Source organism: Borostomias antarcticus (genome assembly GCF_949987555.1).
Source record: "Borostomias antarcticus genome assembly, chromosome: 10".
In the NCBI taxonomy this organism is placed as follows: Eukaryota; Metazoa; Chordata; class Actinopteri; order Stomiiformes; family Stomiidae; genus Borostomias; species Borostomias antarcticus.
In genome coordinates, this window is record NC_140243.1 from 20,524,087 (window position 1) to 20,548,884 (window position 24,798).

The 24,798-nt window shown below is 48.9% G+C and overlaps 3 protein-coding genes across 3 annotated transcripts in view; 1 reads left to right on the plus strand and 2 right to left on the minus strand.

The window, feature by feature from the left end:
* LOC311314643 (gamma-aminobutyric acid receptor-associated protein-like 1) overlaps positions 1-1,836 on the minus strand; it is a 3,741-nt gene extending 1,905 nt beyond the window's left edge. Inside the window, exons 1-3 of the mRNA XM_084445075.1 lie at positions 1,648-1,836; positions 843-932; positions 241-319 (exon numbers count right to left, since the gene is read on the minus strand). Of these exons, the coding sequence (XP_084301201.1) occupies positions 241-319; positions 843-932 (169 nt within the window). The 5' untranslated portion in view covers positions 1,648-1,836. The remainder of the gene's footprint in view (positions 1-240; positions 320-842; positions 933-1,647) is intronic.
* A 470-nt stretch (positions 1,837-2,306) lies between these two features.
* Positions 2,307-13,591, minus strand: arhgef5 (Rho guanine nucleotide exchange factor (GEF) 5). The gene is given in 17 exon segments (XM_084444608.1): positions 2,307-3,103; positions 3,390-3,494; positions 4,718-4,788; positions 5,266-5,409; positions 5,655-5,797; positions 6,314-6,403; positions 6,797-6,871; positions 7,056-7,185; positions 7,397-7,549; positions 7,702-7,862; positions 8,437-8,682; positions 8,684-8,859; positions 10,386-10,429; positions 11,080-11,125; positions 11,960-12,072; positions 12,385-12,595; positions 12,740-13,591. Coding segments are annotated over 17 exon segments (2,820 nt in total). The 5' UTR covers positions 13,509-13,591; the 3' UTR covers positions 2,307-2,960.
* Positions 13,592-18,336: 4,745 nt separating this feature from the next.
* Positions 18,337-24,190, plus strand: m6pr (mannose-6-phosphate receptor (cation dependent)). The gene is made up of 7 exons (XM_084445069.1): positions 18,337-18,709; positions 19,624-19,784; positions 20,408-20,568; positions 20,775-20,887; positions 21,315-21,445; positions 21,932-22,058; positions 22,536-24,190. The coding sequence occupies exons 2-7, from the start codon at positions 19,624-19,626 to the stop codon at positions 22,659-22,661; spliced, it is 819 nt and encodes a 272-aa protein (XP_084301195.1). The 5' UTR covers positions 18,337-18,709; the 3' UTR covers positions 22,662-24,190.
* Positions 24,191-24,798: the final 608 nt, after the last annotated feature.

The following is a 24,798-nucleotide window of genomic DNA, read 5'->3' on the forward strand; positions in this document are numbered from 1 at the left end:
TGTGTGTGTGTGTGTGTGTGTGTGTGTGTGTGGGGAGGGGAGGGGTCAAAGCGAGGTCCAGGAAGTCATGAGTTAGGAACGGGTTGCGACATGCAGACTGATTTAGCTCTCATGACAGAGCTACGGGGGGAAACACACTACTAAATTGTGGGAACTGTAGTCAGTTGAGAAAATATAAAATTATTGCGATATGGAGTTATTAAAATGAAAAGAGGACTAAGTGGGAGAAGTGTGTTTCACCTGTGAGGTCGGAGGGCACTAGGTACTTCTTCTTATCCAGGTCGGGAGCTCGCGACCTTGCTGCCCTCTCTACAATGATCTGAGGAGGCACAGGATTGGCTGGTCAGTGATAGCACAGATCACCTGACATGGTTAGCACCTAACAATACCGCCAGGGGTAAAGTAACCTTAACATCAGACCATAGTACATCACACACACCCCTTACATACACATTACATACATGTTACATCACACACACCCCTTACATACACATTACATACATGTTACATCACACACATCCCTTACATACACATTACATACATGTGAGATACATAGCACACTACATACGTGTACATAATATGGTAAATGCATCAAATAGTGTAAAAGCAGACAAATTTTGTCATGGACTGTATGTCATGTCATCATGGCATTTTGTCATGGACACACACACACACACATACAACGTAAACACACACACATATATACTGTGCTGACTTCATTTTCTCATATTCTTCTCCACTGTCCGTCAGGGATCACCTAGGAGGATCATTTCATCTTAATTGTGATTCAGATGCTGTAGGGGGGGGGAGACGTTACTCTCCTCAATGGTAGTTTTACTGACCGGTATCTTATCAGGATGCTTGGCGCGCACTCTCTCCCCCTCTGCCCTCCTCACCTCCAGAGGGACTGACCGCTGGTACTGGCTGCCCATCTGGGAGAAACACACAAATACAGCAGAGTCATTCATAGTGGGTATTCCTATTGGATGCAAACGACCAGCAATGCCTTTACAGTATGAGGTAAAGCCTATATTTTCTATTGTCAATTTCTGTAGCTTTAAAACCACTTATCAAATGCTCTCGGTAGATGGAGAATGAGATGGCCTCAATGCAGATGAGAAAGTCTGACAGCAATGAAAACAATAACAATATTGTGTTTGTCGGGGCGGCCGATATCTATATAGCTGTGAACACGTATTATATAGCTGCTTACAAGCCATCATGAGGCTACTATATTAACTGTATTTAACATTTTAAAGAGTTACTAGGTTAGGTTAGGCTAGGCATAATAACCGCTGGATCTGTGTAATAGGCCTACACTTTCATGAATGTATTTAGACTATGATAAGATGTCCCACTACTGTACGCAGCCACGTCGATAGCTACTAGCTAGCTGACGTTAGCAGAGGCTTGGGGTGGGTGGGTCGCTGTCTTGTCTTATCAGAGCACAAAAGCGTGGAAGATTATGATATTTACAAAACAAGACGACTGATAGAGGATGATACACTACTGACAAGCTTACAAAATACAAAAAAGACGGGTGAGGGGAAGCATGCAATAGCAGTGAGCTAGCAGCAGGCGAGTAGTTTGCAAGCCATCTACCTAGGGGGAAAGCATCAGCACAACAGAACAGAAAAGAACACTCGCCTTTGGAAAAACGGGAGAAATAAACAAATACGGCGGCTGATCCAGTTATTTCCCACCGACTCTTCACGTACACACTTCTATCACAACGATACACAATACGACACACAATACGACGAAAAAAATGAACTAATTCTCATAAATGTTTTGGACTATTTTAAGACGTTGACTGTTCTACTCCTTCTGCACAGAAGCAACAACAAATACAGCAACGCCCAGCCAGTAAATTTCGACCAATGAACATCATATCTGCAGACGGATAATATTTGTGTCCATTCAGAAATGAGAAAAAGCGGGGTTTTAGTTTGTTGACAGTGGTTTCATTGGACGTATTGTGCTGTCACTCACGTTTTCATAACGCCCCTTTGTCCCAGTTTGGTTTGAGTGACGCCATGGACGGGGTCATGGACTCCACGTATGCGCGGAATCTGAATACAGTACAATTGATCCTGTAAATAGCAACATATTTACAGCAAAATAACGTTAGTTGGACGATTACATACAGTAACATACCACAGGCAGGTTTCAGTCTTACTTGATACATTTTGTTCATTTAGCCCGACGATGACCTGATTTTATTTATTTATTTATCTGAGCCCGGGGTAAAAATCTAAAAGGTCAAGAACAAGTACAAAAATGTACATCAAAAGAGGATGGCTTTTGAGAATCATAATCATTTATTCAACATATTTTTTTCCATTTGATGAAATTACATCATAATCCATTCCAGTGAACATTCCTCTCTCCTATGTTCACGGACAAACGTGTCTTGCAATGAACTGTGAAGGAAATGTTCTTCACAGCGCTCTGATGTTCTAAATGCTGGTTCGCACAGCACATCTCTTTACTAGTATCCACTTTTCTCCAAAGATGTCCCGACATTCATTGTAAAAGTATTTTCTTAAAAATTCTATATATTATACACAAATAATACATCGTCCTGAATATGTTGACCTTGCAAAACTCAAATAGTTTTATAGTTGGTGACATCATGTCAGCTTGTATTCAGTCCCCCAAAATGTCCTCATACACAACTTTCCACAGTTGCTGCAATAGTCTTCTCATGGTGCCATCAGTAGCATTCCATACATTGCATCACATACAGCTACTCTGGCCTGGGTATGACACACACAGAAAACAGCCCAGGGCGAACACTGTTTTGTTGTATGTTGCATGTTGTGTCTCTCTGGAAAACGAAGCATTCCAGTCTGGCGCTGGTTGGTCATCCACTGTCTACAGTTTTCTGGGTTGTCTGTCAGTGACTCAGCGGAATGGCTGATGTGCATTCAGGGACTTGACCCGGTCAGTCACGCCTCTCATATGGCAGCTGTGGCCGTTGTAATTTTGAGGGCGTCCAGTAGGTTGCGCTGGCAGGCTCTGGAGCTGGCTATGGTTCCCAGGTGGGACTCAGGAGCCCAACCCCGCTGCCTGTCTGACAGTTTGGTCCCCTCCACCCAGCCTGAGGAGAGGGAGGGAGGGAGGGGGGGAGAGAGAGAGAGAGAGAAAGAGAGTGATAGAAAGAGAGAAAGAGAGAGATAGAGACGGAAGGAGGGAGAGAAAGAGGGAGAGAGAGAGAGAGGGGGAAAGAGGGAGAGAGAGAGCACAGAATAGGCAGTCTTGTCAATGTTACAAATTATTCCAGATCAGACATGGCTTTCTGAACGAGCTGGGTGTTTCATCATAGTGAATCCTTCTTGTCCAACCTCTGAGAACAATGGCGGGGGTGGATAGTTCATTCTGCTTACCATCACTGCTCTGCTGGTGGACTAGGATGACGTCCGCTTTCTCCAAAGACATCTCATCTGGCTGTTGGGCAACAAAGGCCCTGATACACTGCATCTGTGTGAAGTCTGAGAGACGGACAAAAGGTCACAGGTCAAACACAAGGTCGTTAAGGGACCCGAAGTCTGATAGATACCCCTGTGTCTACTGTGGATGATGTAGCATGTCCGTAGAATATTCTCTCTCCTATGATGCTTTTAGCCTCTCTCACTCTGAAATGTAATTTAATGCAATGTATTGCTTCATAAATGTTCTTAGCCGGTAGACAAACATACTCCTGGAGCTTGCTCGATCGCCTTGTTGAGAGGGGTCAGGGAAGAATTTTTACAGCTCACTTATCTGGCCCCCGGGTGATTACTGTTTTTTTGCTTCCCTCTGGAATATGTAGAGAGTGGGTCGTATGCCCACCTCCCTTGTTCTCTGTGAAGCGCAATGTGTTGCCTCTGGGTATATATAAATAAAGCTTTGATTGACTGATTGAAGGGGTCAGATCATCAATATGGCTGTGCTGGGAAGTGACTCACAAAGCCACACATGTGAGGATAGCCTAGCCACTAAACCAATCACATGTGAGGATAGCCTAGCCACTAAACCAATCACATGTGAGGATAGCCTAGCCACTAAACCAATCATATGTGAGGATAGCCTAGCCACTAAACCAATCACATGTGAGGATAGCCTAGCCACTAAACCAATCACATGTGAGGATAGCCTAGCCACTAAACCAATCACATGTGAGGATAGCCTAGCCACTAAACCAATCACATGTGAGGATAGCCTAGCCACTAAACCAATCACATGTGAGGATAGCCTAGCCACTAAACCAATCATATGTGAGGATAGCCTAGCCACTAAACCAATCACATGTGAGGATAGCCTAGCCACTAAACCAATCCCAGATCTAATGTTCACAACAGGAAGCATTTGAATATCTTCCATTTCAAATAGTCTGCTATGATAAAACATGGTGATAATGTTCAGAAGTATGAAGATGAAAATCTTTGGCTCAGAGCCAACTCAACTTTGCGTGATAAAATAAGGCAAAAGGGCATAGAATATAATAATATAATACAATAGAGTAAAAAACAGGTATGCAGTGCAACATCAATGTAGATAAATTAGTAAAGTGAGTTGCGTGGGACCCCAAGCCCACAGCAGTCGTCCACACTGGCGCCATCTTGTGACCCAAATAAGGTTTTATCCTAAATATTCTGCATCCTTTAAGTTTTAAGTTTAAGTCTTGCCATGTAAAACCCTTCAACTGTTGCTAAAACGAGGAAGAGAGACCCACCTTGCGCAGCGGAGTAGTCGATGACAGGATGAGGTCGGGAGAGAGCGGATATCCAACGCAGCTTATCACTCCTGAGAGAGAGACCAAAGCAAAGATCCTAGTGAGTCCAAAGTCCCAGTGAATATCTAATCCTCCCTGATCGCAACATAGTGTACCCCTTTCACTCTGTGCTCACACACACACACGTACGCGCACACACACACACACACACACACGCAAGCACCAAAGACATATTACTGAATGGGTCTCATAGTCAAAAGTCTTAGTCATTCATTCAATAACAGAGCCAAAATTCTGCTGAAAAACTGAAGCAATAGCCTAAACATTCACTTTTAAAAATTCTATTCAAAAATGTGATAATGAAATGGGTGGGGGGGGGGGGGGCTTTACGTGTCTGTGCCCAGGGGCCCATCATTTCATAATCTGTCTATGGCAAGCAAACACACACACCCACACCGACGCACACACACACGCTCACACACACACACACACACACACACACACACACACACGCACGCCCGCCCGCCCGCCCCGCCCCTCTTTCTTACTGCGTGTCGGTCCGTAGCAGCAGGGCCTTTCGGGAGAGGTGCAGACGGAAGAGGTTCTTCTGGAGAGAGTGCAGCTTGACCCGGCAGTTCTCCGCCCGCAGGTCTGACACGGGGGCGTGGTCGATCACCGTGAACCTGCCCCCCCTGGACGCCGCCGTGACAACGCCATGACAACACCATGAGCAGAGGACAGAGAGGACGAGAGGGGACAGGGAGGAGAAAAGGCAAGGATTAGCACACAGACTAAATGCTTCTCTTGTCTGTACCTGTGTGTGTGTGTGTGTGTGTGTGTGTGTGTGTGTGTGTGTGTGTGTGTGCGTGCGTGTGCGTGCGTGCATGTGTATGCGTGTGTGTGCGTGTGTGTGTGCGTGTGTGTGATGCTGACTCACTCTTTGTGCAGTGAGAGCAGCAGGTAGTCGTTGAACAGGTGCAGGTAGACGTTCCTCTCCGTGTCCTTCAGAGAGAAGTCCATCAGCTCGGTCACCAGCCCCTCCCTGACCAGCCGGCGAGACTGACTGACCAGGGGCAGAGTCTGGAAAACACACGCACGCGCACGCACACGCACACACACGTACGCACACACACACACAAAGGTAAATCTAACTATGTTAAATCATTTACTATAATTCCTACCATACACTACAAGATATCGAAAATACTTTTAAAAGACAGTCTGACACCCTCTGACGTCTAAAGACATCGACCCTCATTCATCAAAAGAGAGCGTTCAAACCAGCGCCGGTCCAATCACACAAATCATGACCCGGCAAGGTTCACTAGAAGGTGAGCTTGCTCGATCGCCTTGTTGAGAGGGGTCAGGTCACTTATCTGGCCCCCGGGTGATTACTGTTTTTTTGCTTCCCTCTGGAATTTGTAGGGGGGGGACCTATGCCCACCTCCCTTGTTCTCTGTAAAGCGCATTGTGTTGCCTCTGGGTATGAAATGCGCTATACAAATAAAGCCTTGATTGATTGATTGACTAGAAATCAGGTGAGAGGTCCAGTTGGCCTCCAGAACGCCAGTATATCATCAGTATATCATCCCTCACCCGGCACTCAAAGTCCACCCTGGCACTGAGGGACACCAGCGACTCGATGCTCTTCATCTGGGTGATGCTGTCATTGCTCTCCTGAATCAGCTGGAAGAGGGGGAGAGAGAAGGAGGGAGAGAGGGGAGGATGATAAAGGCGGAGTGAGAGATCCCTTGGAAATAACAAAAATAGCAAGTGGTTATAAAAAGAAGGAAAGAGAGAGAGAGGGAGAGGGAGTGGGAGAGAGGAGGAGAGAGAGGGAGAGGGAGAAGGAGAGAGGGAGAAGGAGAGAGAGAGAGAGGGAGGGAGAGAGAGAAGGAGAAGGAGAGGGAGAGAGAGAAGGAGAGAGAGAGGGAGAGCGAGAGGGAAAGAGAGAGGGAGACGGAGAGGGAGAGAGAGAGGGAGGGAGAAGGAGAGAGAGAGAGAGAGAGAGGAGACGGAGAGAGAGAGAGAGAAGGAGACGGAGAGATAGAGAGAGAGAGAGAGAGGGAGAGACCACACCTTCTCCAGCAGCTTCAGCGCTTTGATGGCCTGAACCTCCTCCTCAGTTCCTGGAGCGATCCTCTTCACTATGTTCTGAGAGGAGAGACAACACAATGTGTGAGAGAGAGGAGGAGGAGTAGAATGTGTGTATTAATCATTTAAATACACACACTATACACGGCACACTACACACGCTACACACTTCACACGCTACACACTACACACGCTACACACTACACACACTACACACGCTACACACGCTACACACGCTACACACCTGCACCAGTAGCTTGATCCTGGTGATGCGCTGGAAGGGGAGGATGAGGAAGGAGCGGAGAGGAAGACGCTGACAGACAGGACTCCGTTCCAGCTGCTCCACAACGCGCCTGAAGCCCGGGTTCTCGTCCCTGAGGGAGAGAGGGGGTCCAGAATCAGGAGCTACACAGTCGCTTACAAATACACCCATTTGAATCACAGGACAAAATGGCGGAGGATTTACCATGTGACCAGTGTAACAAAATATAAATCATCAGCGACCTTGTCAGCAATATCAGCAATCAATAAATATCAGTATGAGCAAGCTCAACTGTCCAATCAGAGTACAGGGGGAGGGCTCACATGAGTCTCTGGTAGGTGGCGTCCTGGTAGGATTGGTTGGTGAGGTAGGGCACGTAAACCATTTTGAAGCGTTGACAGTGGCGAGCGATGATGTCACACACGGTGAAGTGCATCGTATTGGACTCCACCCTCTCCTCCAGCTTCGACAAAAAACTGAAAGACAAACCAAGATAAACTAATAGAATCAAACATCCATATTTTTTTCAGTCTTTCTATACACACCACGACAAAGTTTAATCAACTGAATGTGGATACTGTAATGGAAGACTGGTCCTTCCCAAGATGGCCGCCCTGTGGTGTCTGACCTGTGGCTGATGGCGCGCACGTCCGCCAGCCGGGAGAACAGCCACTTCCTGTCCTGCGTGGTCAGCAGCTCCCCCAGCTGCTTCGACTTGACAAAGTGTTCAACCACGATGTCCAGACTCCTGCAGTAGGACGCCTCCGAGGTGATGACCTCAAACCTCACCTAGGGAGGGGGAGAGAGGGGGGAGAGAGAGGAGAGGAGGGGGGAGAGAGAGGAGAGGAGAGGGGAGAGAGGGGGGAGAGAGAGAGGAGAGGAGAGGGGGAGGGAGGAGAGGAGGGGGGAGAGAGGGAGGAGAGAGAGGAGAGGAGAGGAGGGGGGAGAGAGGGAGGAGAGAGAGGAGAGGAGGGGGGAGAGAGGGAGGAGAGAGAGGAGAGGAGGGGGGAGAGAGGAGAGGAGGAGTGAGAGAGGGAGGAGAGAGAGGAGAGGAGGGGGGGAGAGGTAGGAAGAGAAGATGGTTAAGGGAGGGTGGATTAAGGGAGGTTGGATTAAGGGAGGGTGGGGTGACTACAGTGGGAACAATATTGCCATGACGTAACAATACGTTCAATCCCTTTAGCTTTGTGCTTGAGTCTGCCCAGAGTGTCAGGTGGGCGGAGTTTCCATATTTGTGTACAGCCCATTGGTTCCGGCATGTCAGACAAAAGCAGCCGTGCACAGAAAGGTAAACAGTATCAGCATTCGGACCCACATCTGGACCGTCACCGTGGCCAGCTGCCCGCGATCCCCTTCCTCTTACCTCCTGAAGACGGCGCTGGTCCTCGGAGAAGTCCCCCAGCTCGGCGCTGTTCCTGACCCCCGGGAGGTCCTGCCATAGGCTGGGGGAGGAGGCGGAGAAGGACAGGCGTGGGGAGGGGGGGCGGCCGTCCGCCTGGGGGGGCTGGGGGAGGGGCAGTGACTTGACGCTGGCGCCGGAGAACGACCCGGAGTGGGAGAGCGAGTGGGGGTGGGGGACCGCCGGCAGGGGGGGGAGGGGTCTGCGGGCGCGGGGGGGGCGAGGGTGGCGGGGAGGAGGGGGGCGAGGAGGAGGGGGGGGAGGAGCGGGCGGGGCCGGGGTGGCGCCCGGGAAGCTCCTCGTGGGTGGAGAGGGCGTCAGAGTGAGCCTGGCGAAGGATCTCTCTGTTCTGGGCCGTCTCACTGTACTGCTGATAGAGCTGGGCGTCTAGAGAGAGAGAGAGAGAGAGAGAGAGAGAAGGAGAGAGAGAGAGAGAGAGAGAGAGAGAATGAGAAGGAGAGAGAGAGAGAGGGAAAGAGAGAGAGAGAGAGAGAGAAAGAGAAGGAGAGAGAGGGAGAGAGAGAGAGAGGGAGAGAGAGAGAGGGAGAGAGAGAGAGAGAGAGAGAGAGAGAGAGAGAGAGGGAGAGAGAGAGAAGTGGTGTAGACAGAGACAACAGACAGAGGGTTGAAAATACAGGAATGAAAAGAAGAGAGAGAGGGAAAGGAATGAAAAAAAGTCAGTTCATGCCGTGAGGATAAAGGTTAGCGACAGGGAGAGAAAGACAATGTGGTGAAAATTGAGAAAGATGAGATGGAAGACAAGAAGAAAGAAAGTTTGTGTGTGTGTAAGAGAGAGAAAGAGAGAGAGAGAGGGTGAAAGAGAGAGAGAGGGTGAAAGAGAGAGAGAGAAGGGTGAAAAAGAGAGAGGGTGAAAGAGAGAGGGTGAAAGAGAGCGAGAGAGAGAGAGAGGGTGAAAGAGAGAGAGAGGGTGAGAGAGAGAGAGAAGGGCGAAAGAGAGAGAGAGTGAAAGAGAGAGAGAGAGGGTGAAAGAGAGAGAGGGTGAAAGAGAGAGCGAGAGAGAGAGAGGGTGAAAGAGAGAGAGTGAGAGAGAGAGAGAGAGAGAGAGAGAGGGTGAAAGAGAGAGAGCGAGAGAGAGAGAGGGTGAAAGAGAGCGAGAGAGCGAGAGAGAGAAAGGGGGGAGGAGGGATGAGGTTAGCTGGGAGATGTTTCTTCTAACATGCCCTCTACAAATACTGCTGGAATGCTCCTGTAAGTTGCAGCAGCAGCTGGTTTTTTTTCTGGAGTCAGATATGAATACCTGCCCAAACCTGTCTGAGGCCCTAAGCTGTGTGAGCACACACACACACGCACACACACACACAAGCACACACACACACACACACACACACACGCACACACAAGCACACACACACAAGCGCACACACACACACACACACACACACACACACACACACACACACACACACACACACACACACACACACACACACACAAGCACACAGGAACACACCTGCAGAAATGCACAGAGGCCTGTCCCATTTAACGCAACAGCTCCATGACTCATGGTGACCTGCTGCCATGTTGACAGGTTTGAGCAGCAGAAGAGAGACAGGATCAGAGTGAAACCAAACGTTTTCCACCCCAAAAAACTTCTCTTAGTTTTCTCTGGAAGTGTTGTGTTCAAGTGCAGTTCCGTTGTGTATCGACACCAACTTAGAAGCACAACTAAAGACTACAGACTCCATGAGCACCATGCAGACATGAGTCACACACACACGCACACACACATGGAAACTCCCATCATGTGCTGCAACAGTCCTAACTAAGGCCAGATATCCCTGGAGAACTCAGTCCACACATCTCAGATAAAAGTGTCCATCTGAAACAGCGCGACTGAGTTCTGCGAGGGGAACGGTGGAGGAGAACACACAGAAAAGAGGAGAGGAACTCACTGAAGAACTTTGAGTTCCTCCTTGTGATTGTGTCTGCAGCATTCCTAGAGCAGAGAGAGAGAGAGAGAGAGAGAGAAAAAGAGAGAGAGAGAGAGAAAGGGGGAGGGAGAGAGAGAGAGAGAGAGAGAGAGAGAGAGAGAGAGAGAGAGAGAGAAAGAAAGAGAAAGGGAAAGCACAAGTCAATACACATAGCCCCAGAGAAAGTCAATCAATAATGATATATTGTGTGGTACTTTATTCCTAAACTGTATCTTGCACTACTTCGTTGTTGTTTTGTATAGTATAGCATTATGTTGTTTTATACAACGGCTTGTGTGAATACTCAATTGTGATTGGCCAAGACGCATTCGAGAGGCATACATTATTTCTCCACAACGCCCGGTATATACGCCCGGCACCAAACATGTTCTAAATCAATGCGCAGTTCAACTGACCAAGAACAAGAGCCGTAGCATCACAAACACGATATGGTGGTTGCTATAGAAACTAACTAAATTATATGCCGCGACCTAATACATCCATGGCCGCGACTTTATCGGAGTTCCCTGTCTAGCAGAGTCTGAGCCTGTCTGGTCCACTTGAGCCGAATGCGCTTGCATCAAACAAGTTTTGTATAGCATTATGTTGTTGTATTGTATATAATGTTGTTGTATTGTACGGTATCGTGGTGTCGGTCAGAGGAAGGGTCACTCACCTCAGGTCCGCCTCTCCCCAGCTCAGACGCAAGTCCTCCTCCTCGTCTATGGGGAGAAAATGTCCAGTCCATTGTATTCGAGAGATAAACAGTAGCATTGCCCAAAGATCTAGTCAACTATAGCCTAATACTCTTCACATATACCAACCACTATCACAAATACTGAGATTTTGTCAATAAAAATGAAAATAATAGAAGCATAAACAAATGCAGTCACAAAAATCCGTTTGAGCTGTTTGGTTAGAGAGCGGTGCTAGTCTGTTAGAGAGCAGTTCTAGTCTTAGAGAGCAGTTCTAGTCTGTTAGAGAGCAGTTCTAGTCTGTTAGAGACCAGCACTAGTCTGTTTCCTAAGCGTCCTGTCCTGTCTCTCTCCTGTTGTTCTCTCAAAAGAGCCTGTTTGAGTACGAGCCTCTCTGACAGAGGAAAGGTGTAACTTTTGTGCAACTCTTTAGTTCCGACTGCAGGTCTCCCACATGGTCTCCCCCTCCCCCCGACAACTATCAGCGTGACGCAACCTCACACTTCCTGTAAGTCACATCTGTTTGAATCAGTGCAGTAAAAGGATGATGCACGTCACAACGCGATTCTGAGGAAACCAGAGTCAGAGCAGAGGATGGTAAACCTGGAACGCTACTCAGACCGTCAACACTAATAATTAAGAGCAACTTTCGTTATTAGGCCGTCTAGGCGAAGAAGATTAAGTTACGCTTGAGTTGATCGAGTTAGCTGATTAAAAAGTCAGATGGGGTTAAATTAGATTATCAAATCATCCGTAAATCAAGGTGTCTGTCAGACGTCAGGCTGATGATTGGGTTAGCTTGATTTGAGCTGATAACCCTTGATTTCATCCTCCGTCTCCACCTCCCCCTTTCTGTCTCACCTGACACAGGGAAAACTCTGGTCCTGCGGTCCCTTCCAACACTTTCTCCTCCTTCTCCTCCTTCTTCTTCTATCTCTTCTTTTCTTCTTTCTGTCGTCCTGCGGATCCCCAGTCTCCTCATCCGGGCCCCGACGCCCAGATCTCGGAAACTGCAACTACTCTTTACCCCCCCTCCTCCTCCTCTCCTCTCCCCCTCCTCCTCCTCTTCCCCAGTCACCTCTGCCCTCCTCTCCTCCACCCCTATGTTCTCCCCCTCACTCCCCCTCTCTACCACGGCCTCCCCTCCCCCCTGTTCCCCCTCTCCTCCTCCCTCCCCTCCCCCCTGCTCCCCCTCTCCTCCTCCCTGCTCCCCCTCTCCTCCTCCCTGCTCCCCCTCTCCTCCTCCCTGCTCCCCCTCTCCTCCTCCCTCCCCTCCCTGTCTCTGCGTCTCCTCTAGGGTGGGGGTGGTCCGGTCAGAGCCGGGCTGGTAGCTGAGACTGGGGCAGCTGTTGGGCTTGTACAGCGTGTGGGTCAGAGACTGGAACAGGTCCAGTTCCTTATCCGCCTCTTTCTCTATGGCCGCCGTCGTCCGCCTGTCATCCCTGCCTTCCCCCGCGACCTCATCCACACTCTCGCCCTCGTCCTCGGACGCCGGCTCTACCTGGATGTGTATGCGGGCGTCTGCCTGTCTGTCCGGAGGCTCTTCCTCCTCCTCCTCCTCTCTCTGTGTGTCTGTGGGTGTGTCGTCATGCGTGTCTGTGAGTGTGTCGTCATGCGTGTCCGCGTCGGCGTGCCCCGTACCTCGCGCGTCCTCCCGTCCATCAAGCCCCGCCTCCGCCGCCCGAGGCGCCGCCCATTTCTCTCTCTTCTGCACCTCGGCGTAGACAGGCGACCCGCCGCCACCCTCCACCGACGCCGCCTTCTCCTCCTCCTTCCTCTCCTCCTCTCCTCCCCCGCACCTCTCCTCCCGCCCTCCCTCGGCGCCGGCCCCCGTCCGGGCGACCTCTCGACCTCCCCGCGGCGCGGCCTGGGGGTCCTCCGAGGGTCCCAGGATCTCCGTCACCACGTTCTTGGCCCACTTCAGGTGCGGCGCCTGGGACAGCCTCTTGACCTCCTCAGCTGTGATCCAGGCTCCGCTCATTCGGATCCGTATGTCCGTCTGCTCCTCCGGGCTCAGAACCCCCCCCCCGGCGGGGTCGGGTCCGTCCGGACCCCCGGGAGAGCAGGCGTTCCCGTCGGCGGCGGTCTGGGAGGACGGCCCTCTCTCTGTCTCCATGCGCTGCGTGTACTCCCTGTTCTTCTCCCTCCACTCTCGCAGGAGAACTTCGGTCTCGGCGTGGCTCCTCTGGCCGATCTCGGCGTACGGGTGCTCCGGCGCGGGCTTGGCTCCTCCTCCCTTCGCCTCCCGCTCCTGCTCCTCCTCCAGGCGGGCCAGGGCGCCGTGACTCACGTCCACCCCGACGACCCCGAACGTGTTCTCCTCCTCCGCTCCCCTTCTCTCCTCTTTCGGCGCACGGAACTCATCGCTCTCTTTTCGCCGTTCATCCCGCCTGTCTGGGTCACGTGTCATGTCGCCGCCGCCGCGCCGGTCGCTACCCGGGTTTTGTCCGGTCTCCTCCCCCGGTACCGGGTCGGATCTTGACCTGGGCAGCGTTTGCCCGATCACACAGAACACGAGGTGCTTCCCCTTCCCCTTTCTCTCCTCCCCCTCCCCCTCCGAGCCTCTCTTCCTCCCCCTCTCCCTCTCTCCGCCTCGCTCCATCCCTCCCTCCGACGGGTCCCTGGCCACATCCCAGAAGTCCTTGCAGTCCTCGAACTCCTCTCTGTCGTCGTCCCCTTCCCCGCTGGACACGGTGACGAAGCCGTCCTCCGCCGACAGAATCCTGTCCCTCTCCGCCTCCCAGTCCCTCTTACTTCCCCCCTCGCTGTCGGAGGGAGGGGATCTATCACTTCCTTCCTCTTCCTCTCTGTCGCTCTCCTCCTCCGTGTTCTCTCTCTCCGATCCCCTCCCCCTGCTGCCCTGTCTGATTTTTTCTTGCCCAGACCGTGGCTCCTCCCCCCTCCCCCAGACCCCGCCCCCCTCCTCCTCCCCGTCAACGTTTAGGCCCTCCCCCTCTGTCCCCCTCTGTCTGTCTCTGTCTCCACCTTGTCCCTTAGTCATTTCTGCTCTCTCGGTGTCCCTGTCCCTGACCGCTCTCTGCTGAGTGGACTGTCCCTCTCTCTCCATCTGTCTCTCTCCCCCTGTCTGCGGCCCTCGCCTCCTCTCCTCCCCCCTCTTTCGTTCCCTCCTCCGTTCAGGGTGTCTGTCTCTCTCTCTCTCCGTCACCTCGTCCTCTAAAGAAGAGTCTTTGCTGCATTTGTCCCTTCGCGGTTCCAACCATATCCTCCTCTGCTCTGACCTGATTCGCCTGTTCTCCTCGTCTTTACCTCCCTCTGCTCTCGCCCTGTCTGCGCGGTCTCCCCGAGCTCCGTCTACATCTCTCCCCCTCGCCCTCTCCCCCTCCACCTCCCTCTCGCTCTCGGCAGGGCTCTCCTTCTCGGACTCTCTCTCCTCGTAGCTCTCTCTCCCCCTCCTCCTCCTCCTGTCGCTCTCCACATCGCTGCTCCACTCTCCGCTGCTCTGGGCTCGTGGCGGCACCCTGGAAGCCGCCCGGCTCGGCGATCCGCTTCTCCTGTCTGCCGCCCCCTCCCTTTTGGGATCAGTCTCCCTGTCTCTCCTCTCCCCGCCTCTTCTGTGGTCTTCCCGCGTCTCAGGGTAGCCCCCCCTCTCTCCTCTCCTGTCTCTGTCTCCCGCCGCCCTCCCCCCTCTGTCTGCGCCTCCCTGTAGCCGCCTCCCCCCCCTCTCCCTCTCTCTCTCCCTCTCCGGGTCCCTCCTCTCTCTCCCGTCCCCCTGTCTCTGTCCGTCCTCTGGCCTGCCGCTCTGTCTCTCTCTGGGCCTGTCACCTGGCCTGTCCCCCGGCCTGTCCCCTGGCCTCGCTCCTCTCCTGTCCCTCTCTCTGTCCCTCTCCGGGTCCTTCTCTGTCCCTCGGGCCCCGCGCCTGTCTGCGTCTCTCCCTCCACCCCTCCGCCTCTCCTCCTCTCTCTCTCTCTCCCTCGCTCTGTCCCTGCTCCTCTCCTCCTTGGTGTCCCCCTCGCTCCGGCTGTATTCGCGTCTCAGTTCTCTGAGTTCGTCTCTGGCTCGGACGTCCCTCCTCTCCCCGTCACTGTCCCCCTCGCTCCTGGTGTCCCTCCTCCCCTCCCTTCTCCGGTCGTCCCGGACGTATCTGCCGTCTCTCTCTCTCCTCCCCCGGGGCGAGGGTAGCCTCCCCTCCCGCTCGCCCCGTCGGGGGTCCGGTCTCTCTCTCTCCCTGTCCTTCTCTCTCTCCCTCTCCTTCTCTCTCTCCCTCTGCCTCGTCGCTCCATCCTCTGCGGGCCTCCCTCCATCTTTCTCGCCCTCCTCCTTGGCCCTGATCCTCCCTCCCTCCCTCTCCTCCCTGTATCTCGGTAGGAGGTCTCTCTCGCCGTCTCTCTGCCAGTCTCTCCTCGCCGCTCTCTCTCTGTCCCTGTCTCTCCCCTTGTCGTCTGTCATCGCCCCCCTCTGTCTCTCCATCGGTCTCCTTCCCCCTCCTCCAACGTCCTCTTCTTTAAACGGACTCATCCCTCGTTCTCTCTCTTTGCTCATTTTCCTCATTCGAGGAAACGTGTCACTTTTCTTTCTCTGCGCGTCTCTCTCGACCCCGGCTTCTACATTTGAGGCTGGCCTTCCGTTAGAGCGCTTCTCTCCTCCTCCTCCTACTCCTCCTCTCCTCCTCTCTCTCTCTCTCCACTCCTTCTCCTCCTCCCTCCCCCTGGCTGTGGGGGCCCTCTGTTCCATCTCTTTACCTCCGTCTCTCAGTCTGTCCTTCTCTCGTTTTCTCCTCCATTCCTCCTCTCGGCTGCGCTCCCTCTCTCTCTCGGCCTGGGACATGGTTCCTAGTCGCACGTCGGTCTGGGACATGGTTCCTAGTCGCGCGTCGGTCTGGGACATGGTTCCTAGTCGCGCGTCGGTCTGGGATATGGTTCCTAGTCGCGCGCCGCTGCTTGGCTGGTTGTTCCGGTCAGAACTGTTTGGGTTGGAGAGCGGGTCGAATAAGGTCCAGCTGGGCCGTTTGGTCCCCATAGTAGCATAATTCTCAGCACCTGAAAAACAGTAACATTTTCATATTAACTTGACACGTTTGGAATCAATAAAATGTTATAATTTTGTCATTCTCACTTGCATCGTCATGAGTCTGAATCAATGACAAATCGAACATCCCTTTTTCTTGAAGTGCTTCAGAACTCTGCTTCAGTTCAAGTAACTAGTGAGTCAGTTACCCGTGACTACAGTCCCTGACGCACACAATGTGGCTCTGCCTATTGTGGTCAGTTCATACTACTAATAAAAAAATAAAAAATAAAAATGAAATACTGCAAAACATATACAAAATGGTCCATATATTTTGTGGGCCCATGCCACAATGATACGAATCACAGACAGCGTTAGACCTGGTCCAGGGGTGTGCACTACTCGGGGGTTTAACCAGGTTTAAAACAATGTATTCATGCAACTAGCATTAATGCAGTAGTCTAAACTGTCGACTCACTGGCTGTTTACGCGTTGTTAGACAACCTTGCCAGCAGACGTAATTCAATTCAATTAACTCTCCACTGTGAAATCTGAGAGAGCAACGAGAGTATTCATTCACAGAAGTAGAAACGGGCCAGCAGATTGTGCGAAACCCTGACACGGTGATTTATTGAGCACAGCCGAGCACAGCATAGTTCATATATCGCTGAGCCCAACCTCACAGCTTGTGACTCAAAACAGAGCGGAGGTATACTAGATCAACTACATCTACTAGTCGTAAAACCGAGTCAGATCTTAAGAAATAGTTTAGTAGCTATACGTGTTGCCCAAAAAAACCTAGAAGAGGCTAAGAGACTCACCTGAATGTTGTTGGTCTTTTGGGGAGTTCCAGCCTCCCCTCGCTGTAGTCCTCTCAACCCAGTACTATAAACTTAGCGGGGGTTGCACAACACAAGCATTCCTCCCTCCCGTTCAGATCAACTGGCTGTGAGCAAATGTTCTGCTTCAACATTAATCCAATCCTGTCTCTCTGTCTGGCTGCGTGTTTTCAAGCCAAATCAGTCCCTTTGAAAAACCCAAATGTTTACGCCTTTGCTCTCTTGCTTCTCTCTCCCTCTCTCTCTCTCCACCCCCACCTTGCTCAAATTCCCAAACGAGTCTGAACAGATTGACACTTATCTTACCCCCTCCTCTGCTTCACTCTGTCTCGCACCCACGCCCTGTTGATGAATAGAGGAATCCCGTCACAAACCACACGAAAGCTCCTCCGCCGTGTACACAAATCAATCCTCCCTCCTCCCCTCTCGCACCAACATGATCAGTTTATCTTGACCCCTAGATAACGCTAACCCTCTCCCCGTTCCTCTCCAGCCGGATTCCTCTCTCACGGAACACAGGAAGCACACCTCCTGGGTATCCCTTTCTTCTCTGTGATTGGTTGATGTGGAGTGGCAGGGTGTGGCAGGCAGACTGGAGCAGGTAAGGGGTGAGATTCTACCGGCGGGGGGAGGGGAACACGCACATGCACACGCACACACGCAGTGACTCAAGACAAACTTATTTTGTCCTATAAAGACCTACCTAGCATTCTCCCAAAAGAAGTAGCCTAGTGAAATGGGAAGTAAGAGAAAATAGCAACGCTGTTATTATGCAGAGAGTCAGGATTAGGCAACAGACAGGGCGGGGGTGTGTGTTTCATCTTTACTCTCAGTGACCACACCTATGATTTATTGGCATTAACACAAAACGTGTTTTCACTCTCTGTAGAGTATGACAAGAATGTTTGGAAAGACACACATTCCAAACAGGCTAGTAAAAGAGAAAGTGCCTTATTCCCACAAGTGTCTTTTCCATGTGAACTTGTATGCTTTTTTCATGTTTCAGCAAGCAGGACCTTTAAAGGGCATTTTACCATATTCACATCGCATATAGGCTATGAACTATTGTGTATGATGATCATAGTCTCTTTTGGAATCATGAACATTTCTTCTTTTTTTTCTTCTTTTTTATTTTTATAAATCAGACACATATTGTCTAATAGTCTAATTGGAAACGAGGAGACATTGAGATACAACGCATCACTTGCTGTGTCATGTTTTTTCTTGCCAAAGGACATTCCACAATCTTTCTAGTAGTCTGGGTTCCCAGGTCAGGTGACGAGGGTGTGAGGGTAGTCTGGGTTCCCAGGTCAGGTGACGAGGGTGTGAGGGTAGTCTGGGTTCCCAGGTCAGGTGACGAGGGTGTGAGGGGACTCAACTAGTTCCGCTCGTGACAGCGCAGCGCGCGCCGGTGTCGCTCAGTCACATGCGCCCGAATGTTTAGTTTCATTTCCGCAGTGGTTCAAATTGATATGTAACCTCACTGGATGGAACGACTATTTCGTAATCGCTAACAGATTAACTGGAATTGGACACTGCAGCCGACCGACAGCGAAAATGGCCATGTAACGCGTTATTGTTAGATATCGGCCACCAGGTTATTCTGATTAATTTCTATGACAAATAGGGGACACGGTGTCCCATGATGTTGCGAGTCTAGACACCTCGTTACCGTTAATGTTAGTGCTAACGTTAGCTTCCTAGTTGAATATCGTTAGGCTACGTTGTTTCGACTCCAGTCGACAGCTGTCATTGATTCCTTTGTGGCTAACTTACGTTGTAGCTGTGCTGGTTGAATTATTGAAGGTAGGTCTACCAGGTGTTAACAGTACTAGCCTGCCTTAAAACAAGTTCCGCTGTCAGGCAGGCAGTTCAGCATTTAGCAGAAATACAGACAATACATGTTGCATCATGTTTATAATTGCAAACGAACCACACTGCATGTATATTGTGAATTCAGATACAACAACATTTGCGATTTCAAGTAGCCTACTACCATATCAAGTTGAAGCTTCCTTGAATGCTCCCCGTATCCCGGATGTTCTTTATTTATTTATTTATTTAACCTTTATTTAACCAGATAAAAGCATTGAGATAAAATCTCTTTTACAATACTGACCTGGCCAAGAAGGCAGCAAAGTTTCACATAGAAAGACACAAGGACATATAAAATACAGAGAACAACACAACTAAATATACAAAAGGCGTAGACCACGTGGGAACAATAAGAAATTAAGATATATTACTACATGAGCAGCTGGTGGTAAGGACTTCTGATAGTTTCAGTTTAAAGCTGGCTAAAGGAATAAGTGCCATCAGTTTGAGGCTTGACTATTCTATTGTTCAGTTTGAGGCTTGTTCTATTTCCTCAGGTTGCCAGGCTACACTTCCGCATGTTGGAATAAGCTTTGTTTCCACAATGAATGAACTCTGTACTATTGTAACGTGTCTGCGTTTCTGCGTGTGTATTGTCTATCGCAAACCTGTATAGGCTACTCTTAATTCAGTGGTCTTATTTTCCATCAAAAGTAGCCCAATTGATCTATCACATGGAGGTAGTTGAATAGTTTGATAAATCAATCAAACGCTGAAAGTTTTTTCAAAGCAGATGTGGATTTTATTTATTTATTATACCTTTATTTAACCAGATGCTTTGCTATCATGTGTAAAGCTGCTATGTGTAAAGCTACTATTTATTAACCATGGACATTTTGTTATAGATGTCACACCTACACTCTCTGCTTGTGTGGACGCTGGCAGTTCAGTTGGTCCTTTTTGGGAGAGGGGGACACGCTAACACCACCAAAAACTGCAAACTGGTGACAGAGTCTGAGAAGGAACGCAAAGTGCTCAGCCTGCTGGAGCCCCTCACCAACCATAAGTAAGGACTGACTCATCTCACCCTCTCTGTCATGTGGAGTATACTGTGGGTGGGGAGATGAATTGATTGTTGATTTTAGGTCAGTTAGTCACTACAGACCGTGGGTGAGAGCTCTGGTTTCGTAGGAAGCCTCGACAGATGATAGATTACACAGCTGCTGGTGGGATGGTTTGGAAAGGGAAGTGTCGGCAGGTCAGTGGTGGCAGGTCAGTGGTTATCTCCCTATCTGACCAATCACAGACGATGACACACGGTGTCACGGTCTCTAGCCAATGACGTTTCAGATTCAGAGTTTATTCGTCACATACATAATACAACGTAGGGAAATGTAACAGTGGGCTCCATAGTAGAGATACACACACAACAAATCTGATACAACAACAGACAAAAGCAATAACAGACAGAAACAATATACATTCATGATGTCAGGGTTATTTCACTTAAAATAAATATAAAGTGCTGTTACTCGGAGAACAAAAAGTGCTTAGTCAGTGCCATTTAGGTACCGGATGGCCTGGGGGGAGAAACTCTTCCTGAGTCTCTCCGTTTTAGCCATCAGTGAATGGTACCTCTTCTTCGTTTAATTGACGTCACTGCTCTGTTGACGGTTCCCTGGGTGACAGCTTCTCCGTGGAGACCCAGGAGGATAAGGAGAGCTACACGTACCAGTTCCAGGTGTGTGGGGACGCAGGGGGCACGAGAGGAGCCGGCCTCGTTCAGAAGGACAAGGACGGGAAAACGACCGTGGTCGGGATGTACACCTCCACCAAGGTCATGGGCGGACGTAAGCAGGCAGTCACAGGCTTCGCCTCTTTTTATATTCACCGCCGGTTCACTGTTTTCTAAACTAAATTGAAGCATTTGTGTCATCTCTGTATTTGTGATTCTTTGTTGATAGCTGGATTTGTACTTTTATGCATTTCTGAATGTCCTCCTGAGATCCCCTTGCTCACCCAGGCTGTCTGTCTGTCTGTCTCTTGTCCCCTGCAGTTCATTGGGTCATGCTTCAGTATGAAAATGGGTCCAATTATGGCGCTACACATTGCTCCGGGGGCAAGAGGAACGCCATCATCATGATATTCTGTGATAGAAATGTTGACGTGGTAAAGAGATTAAAAGTTTGTAGGACACACACACACACACACTGATTTGATGCTGAGCCAAACTGTAGAAAACAGGCATTCGGTTATTGAAAGGGGGCTTGCAATTCAAGTATAACACTCCCAAATTTTTTGTTTTAACAATTTTTTGATCAACAGATCTTCAGGTTATGCTTAATGTTGTTCAAAGCGTTAAAATAATGTTTTGGGAGCGTTATAATACTTGACGTGATGAAGAGAGACATGGGTGGTTAGGGAAGATCCCTAGAAACTAGAAAGGATTTTCAGTTTCTTACTAAAAGAAAACTCTTAACTACTACTTTCTAACTCAAGTTCTCTCTCCTTTATGCATATTTTCTCTCCCTCCCTCCCTCCTTCGCTCCCTCCCTCTCTCCCTCTTTCCCTCCCTCCCTCCCTCCCTCTCTCTCAGGGCCCACTGTCTGTGATTGTGGAAAACAGGGAGAGAAATGACGACTGTTTCTACCTGTTCCAGTTGGACTCCAGCGCCGTGTGTCCAGCTCTGAAGTCCCAGCTCAGCGTGGGCTCCATCATTCTCATCATGTGAGTGCAAAGCTGCCATCGGTGGTCGACATCCTGTACTGTACCTCCCTAGCACCGGTGAACACTAGTGCGGTCAAAAAAAAAATCGAAGTTTGAAAGAAAAAAAAATGGAATATCCTTTTTTAAAAGAAGTTTGAACCTAAATTTGAGAGTTTGAATATTGTAATATTAATAAATTATATATTATTTATAAAAAATTATGCAGCGAATCGTATTCATGCACGAAACGTTCATTTCCCGTGCTGTCAAAAACACCTCAGCGAGGTGTAACAGTGTTCACAGTACAATATTACAGTCAAGGGTTATTTTATTAGGCAATTATATTCATGAAAAATCTATTTAAAAAAACAAACAAACATATAAATTGGAATATCGTTCGAACTCTACTAAATTAATTTGAATATATTCGAACTCAATTTCATGGCACTTTTGACAGCCCTAGTGAACACTAGCGATCAATGGTCTCTCTGTTCTTCCTCCTCCCAGTGGGTTCTGCCTCTTGGCGGGGTACCTCATTGGAGGATTCCTCTACCAGCGATTGGTTGTTGGGGCCAAAGGGATGGAGCAGTTCCCCAACTATGCCTTCTGGGTGGAGTTTGGCAACATGGCCGCGGTGAGTCCGCCACAGAGGAGGGAGGGGCTTCTGGGGGTTTCCTTGGCTGATAAAAGTCACAGATTGGCAAGACGTCTAACCTAGGGATGTTAATAGTTAATCGACTATCGATTAATTGCCGATAAGAATTTACTTGAGTAAGATTTGGTTACTCCATTAATTGCTTGTTAATGGAACAGAACCTTTGGGGGGAACGAACTTTATCAACGGGAGTTGCGTGAAATGTAATCATGATTTAGGGTCTGACTGCACATGACGGCGCCCCGCCATGTAGTGCAGACTAATTGGGATGCCGGGAAATTTCAACGACACAGCGGAAGAAAAACACAAAAATGAAGCGAGCAAAGCGCAGTCCAGCGCGGGACATTCTTATCAATTAATCGACTATCGTTTGTTGAGGTTAACAGTTATTAATTCATAAAATTCCTTGAAATTTGCAACCCTAGTCTAAGCCCTTTACCCCTCTGTGTCTCTCAGGACGGGTGTGATTTCGTGTGCCGGACGCGGGGTAGTCGAGAGGAGCCCCCCACGTACCGGGGTGTGCCCACAGAACCCGTACAGGAGGCCCCTGAGGAGAGGGATGACCACCTGCTTCCTATTTGAGCAGAAGCCGACAGATGTGGGAGGGGCTTCTTCCTTGCCTGTGTGACACTTTTGGCTGTTTCCAGGGTTAGTGTGCAGAGTAAGATAGTTCTAGGCTCTGATCTCAAATCAGTTTTAGCATTTTCCCCCATTGTTTAATATTAAGATTGATTGAGGGTCAGCAGCTGATCCTAGATCTGCGCCTAAGAGCAACTTCCACCGAAACCCTTACACAACAATATAGAGACATGAAGAGTTCATAGAGGGCGGATGATCTTTGACTATGACTCCCCAACACCCCACCGTCTCATTGGCTCAGACATCTGGCTACAGACAATTGTGATTGGTTAAGTTAACCTAAAAACAACCCACCTTGGAACGTCACCAAAATCTGGTCGTCATCCTGGCGTAAAGGGAGAAGTTATTCCCAGGTATAATACATGGCTACCTGTACTCATTTCATAATGGGTAGTCAGGCAACAAGTTGCATTCCTATTATATATGACAGAAAAATAGATCTGTTAGTGCTAATACAATATCAAACCACAGGCACAATTTACAACCTCACATCCACTCATCCGGTTGTGTGCTGACCCATGAACTCTTCCACTGATGGTCGGCCACTAGAGGTCACTAGAGGTCATGACACTGTTTGAAGCCGACTGGTGTTCATGGATCCTGCCACTCATTCAGGATGAATCTTAATGACATCAGACGTTTGTGATCGATAATCCATAAAAAACGTGTACATGCATTTATTCATTTATTCACACTAACACTGGTAAATGCACACAACAAATAATACGAGACCCCTATCTAATAGTCCAAGCTATTTGATCAGTCGTGAACAGTGAATGGGCCCTCAAGCAAAGGATCTGTCTAGACACTGTAGTAGACCCACTTCAACATATGCACTGCTAGGCACACTCTCTGATACTCTGTGCTATTCTAGAGTAGGAAGTTGATCGGCATTTGACCAAATGTACTTGTATCTGTTACACTGCTTCCTTTCCTGACATTGAATGGAAACAATCCTTGCTCGCTAGTACTGAGTATTGTCTAGTACTGAGTATTTTCTAGTACTGAGTATTTTCTAGTACTGAGTATTGTCTAGACATTGTCAATGACGCCGATGTGGTGATGGTGGATATGATTTTTGTAATGCTGTTGGACAGATTCCTTCATGAGATAAAAGCAGGCTCTTTGCGTTTAACAGCAAAATGATTGAATGAAGTAATTTATAAAATCATCAGACAGAACATTTATTACATGCTCTCTGTAGTTTGTGGATGGCCTATTGTTTTCCTGTTTGTTCCTTTGCTTCTTTGTGGTGTGTTTTTATGTTGACCTATACCTGCTTTATTCAGCTCTTATGATTGAATGTCAAGCAAAGGCACTTGTTAGAGCAGATCTGAGACCAGCCATACAACATGATGATTGACAGTCGAGAGGACTAGGATGAGATGGGATAACCAAACCAGACTCTGCTGGGTCTGCCTTATATGATTTGATATGACTTTGTTTTAGGACATCTGTTGTGGAAAAGAGAAATCGAAAGATTATGGTTTGTTTTTTGCTTTTGCATTAAAAAGAGAAAATGTAAACATAGTTTGTTTGATTACAATTCTGAATTGATCTCTTGTTTTTTTATTAACACTGTGGTGGTTGGCTTGTTTAGCACATTTCAGCAACAAGGCAATTCAAAGTGCTTTACATGAAACATTAAAAGCATCAAGACAAAGTGCAACACATAAAAGGTAATATAAATCGAAATGCAAAAAATGGACATTTAAAACAAAATGCAGGAAAAATAAAATACAGGAATAAAAGCTACAGTGCAGTGTATGAATGAATAATTATATGATTTAATAAAAAGGCAAAAAGAAAACTCTTCAGTCTTGATTTAAAAGAACTGAGAGTTGCAGCAGACCTGCAGTTTTCTGGAAGTTTGTTCCAGATATGTGGAGCATAAAAACGCTGCTTCTCCATGTTTTGTTTTAACTCTGGGAACAGAAAGCAGACCTGTGCCAGACGACCTGAGAGGTCTGGATGGTTCATAACGCAGCAGCAGATCAGAAATATATTTTAGCCCTAAACCATTCAGTGCTTTATAAAACAACAGCGGTATTTTAAAGTAAATTCTTTGACAGACAGGAAG

Coding starts and splice junctions, on each gene's coding strand:
- m6pr (XM_084445069.1), top strand. CDS start 19,624: ATGTCACACCTACACTCTCTGCTTGTGTGGACGCTGGCAGTTCAGTTG. Junction 20,569..20,774: donor CACCAAGGTCATGGGCGGAC/GTAAGCAGGCAG, acceptor TGTCCCCTGCAG/TTCATTGGGTCATGCTTCAG. Junction 20,888..21,314: donor GTGATAGAAATGTTGACGTG/GTAAAGAGATTA, acceptor CCTCTCTCTCAG/GGCCCACTGTCTGTGATTGT.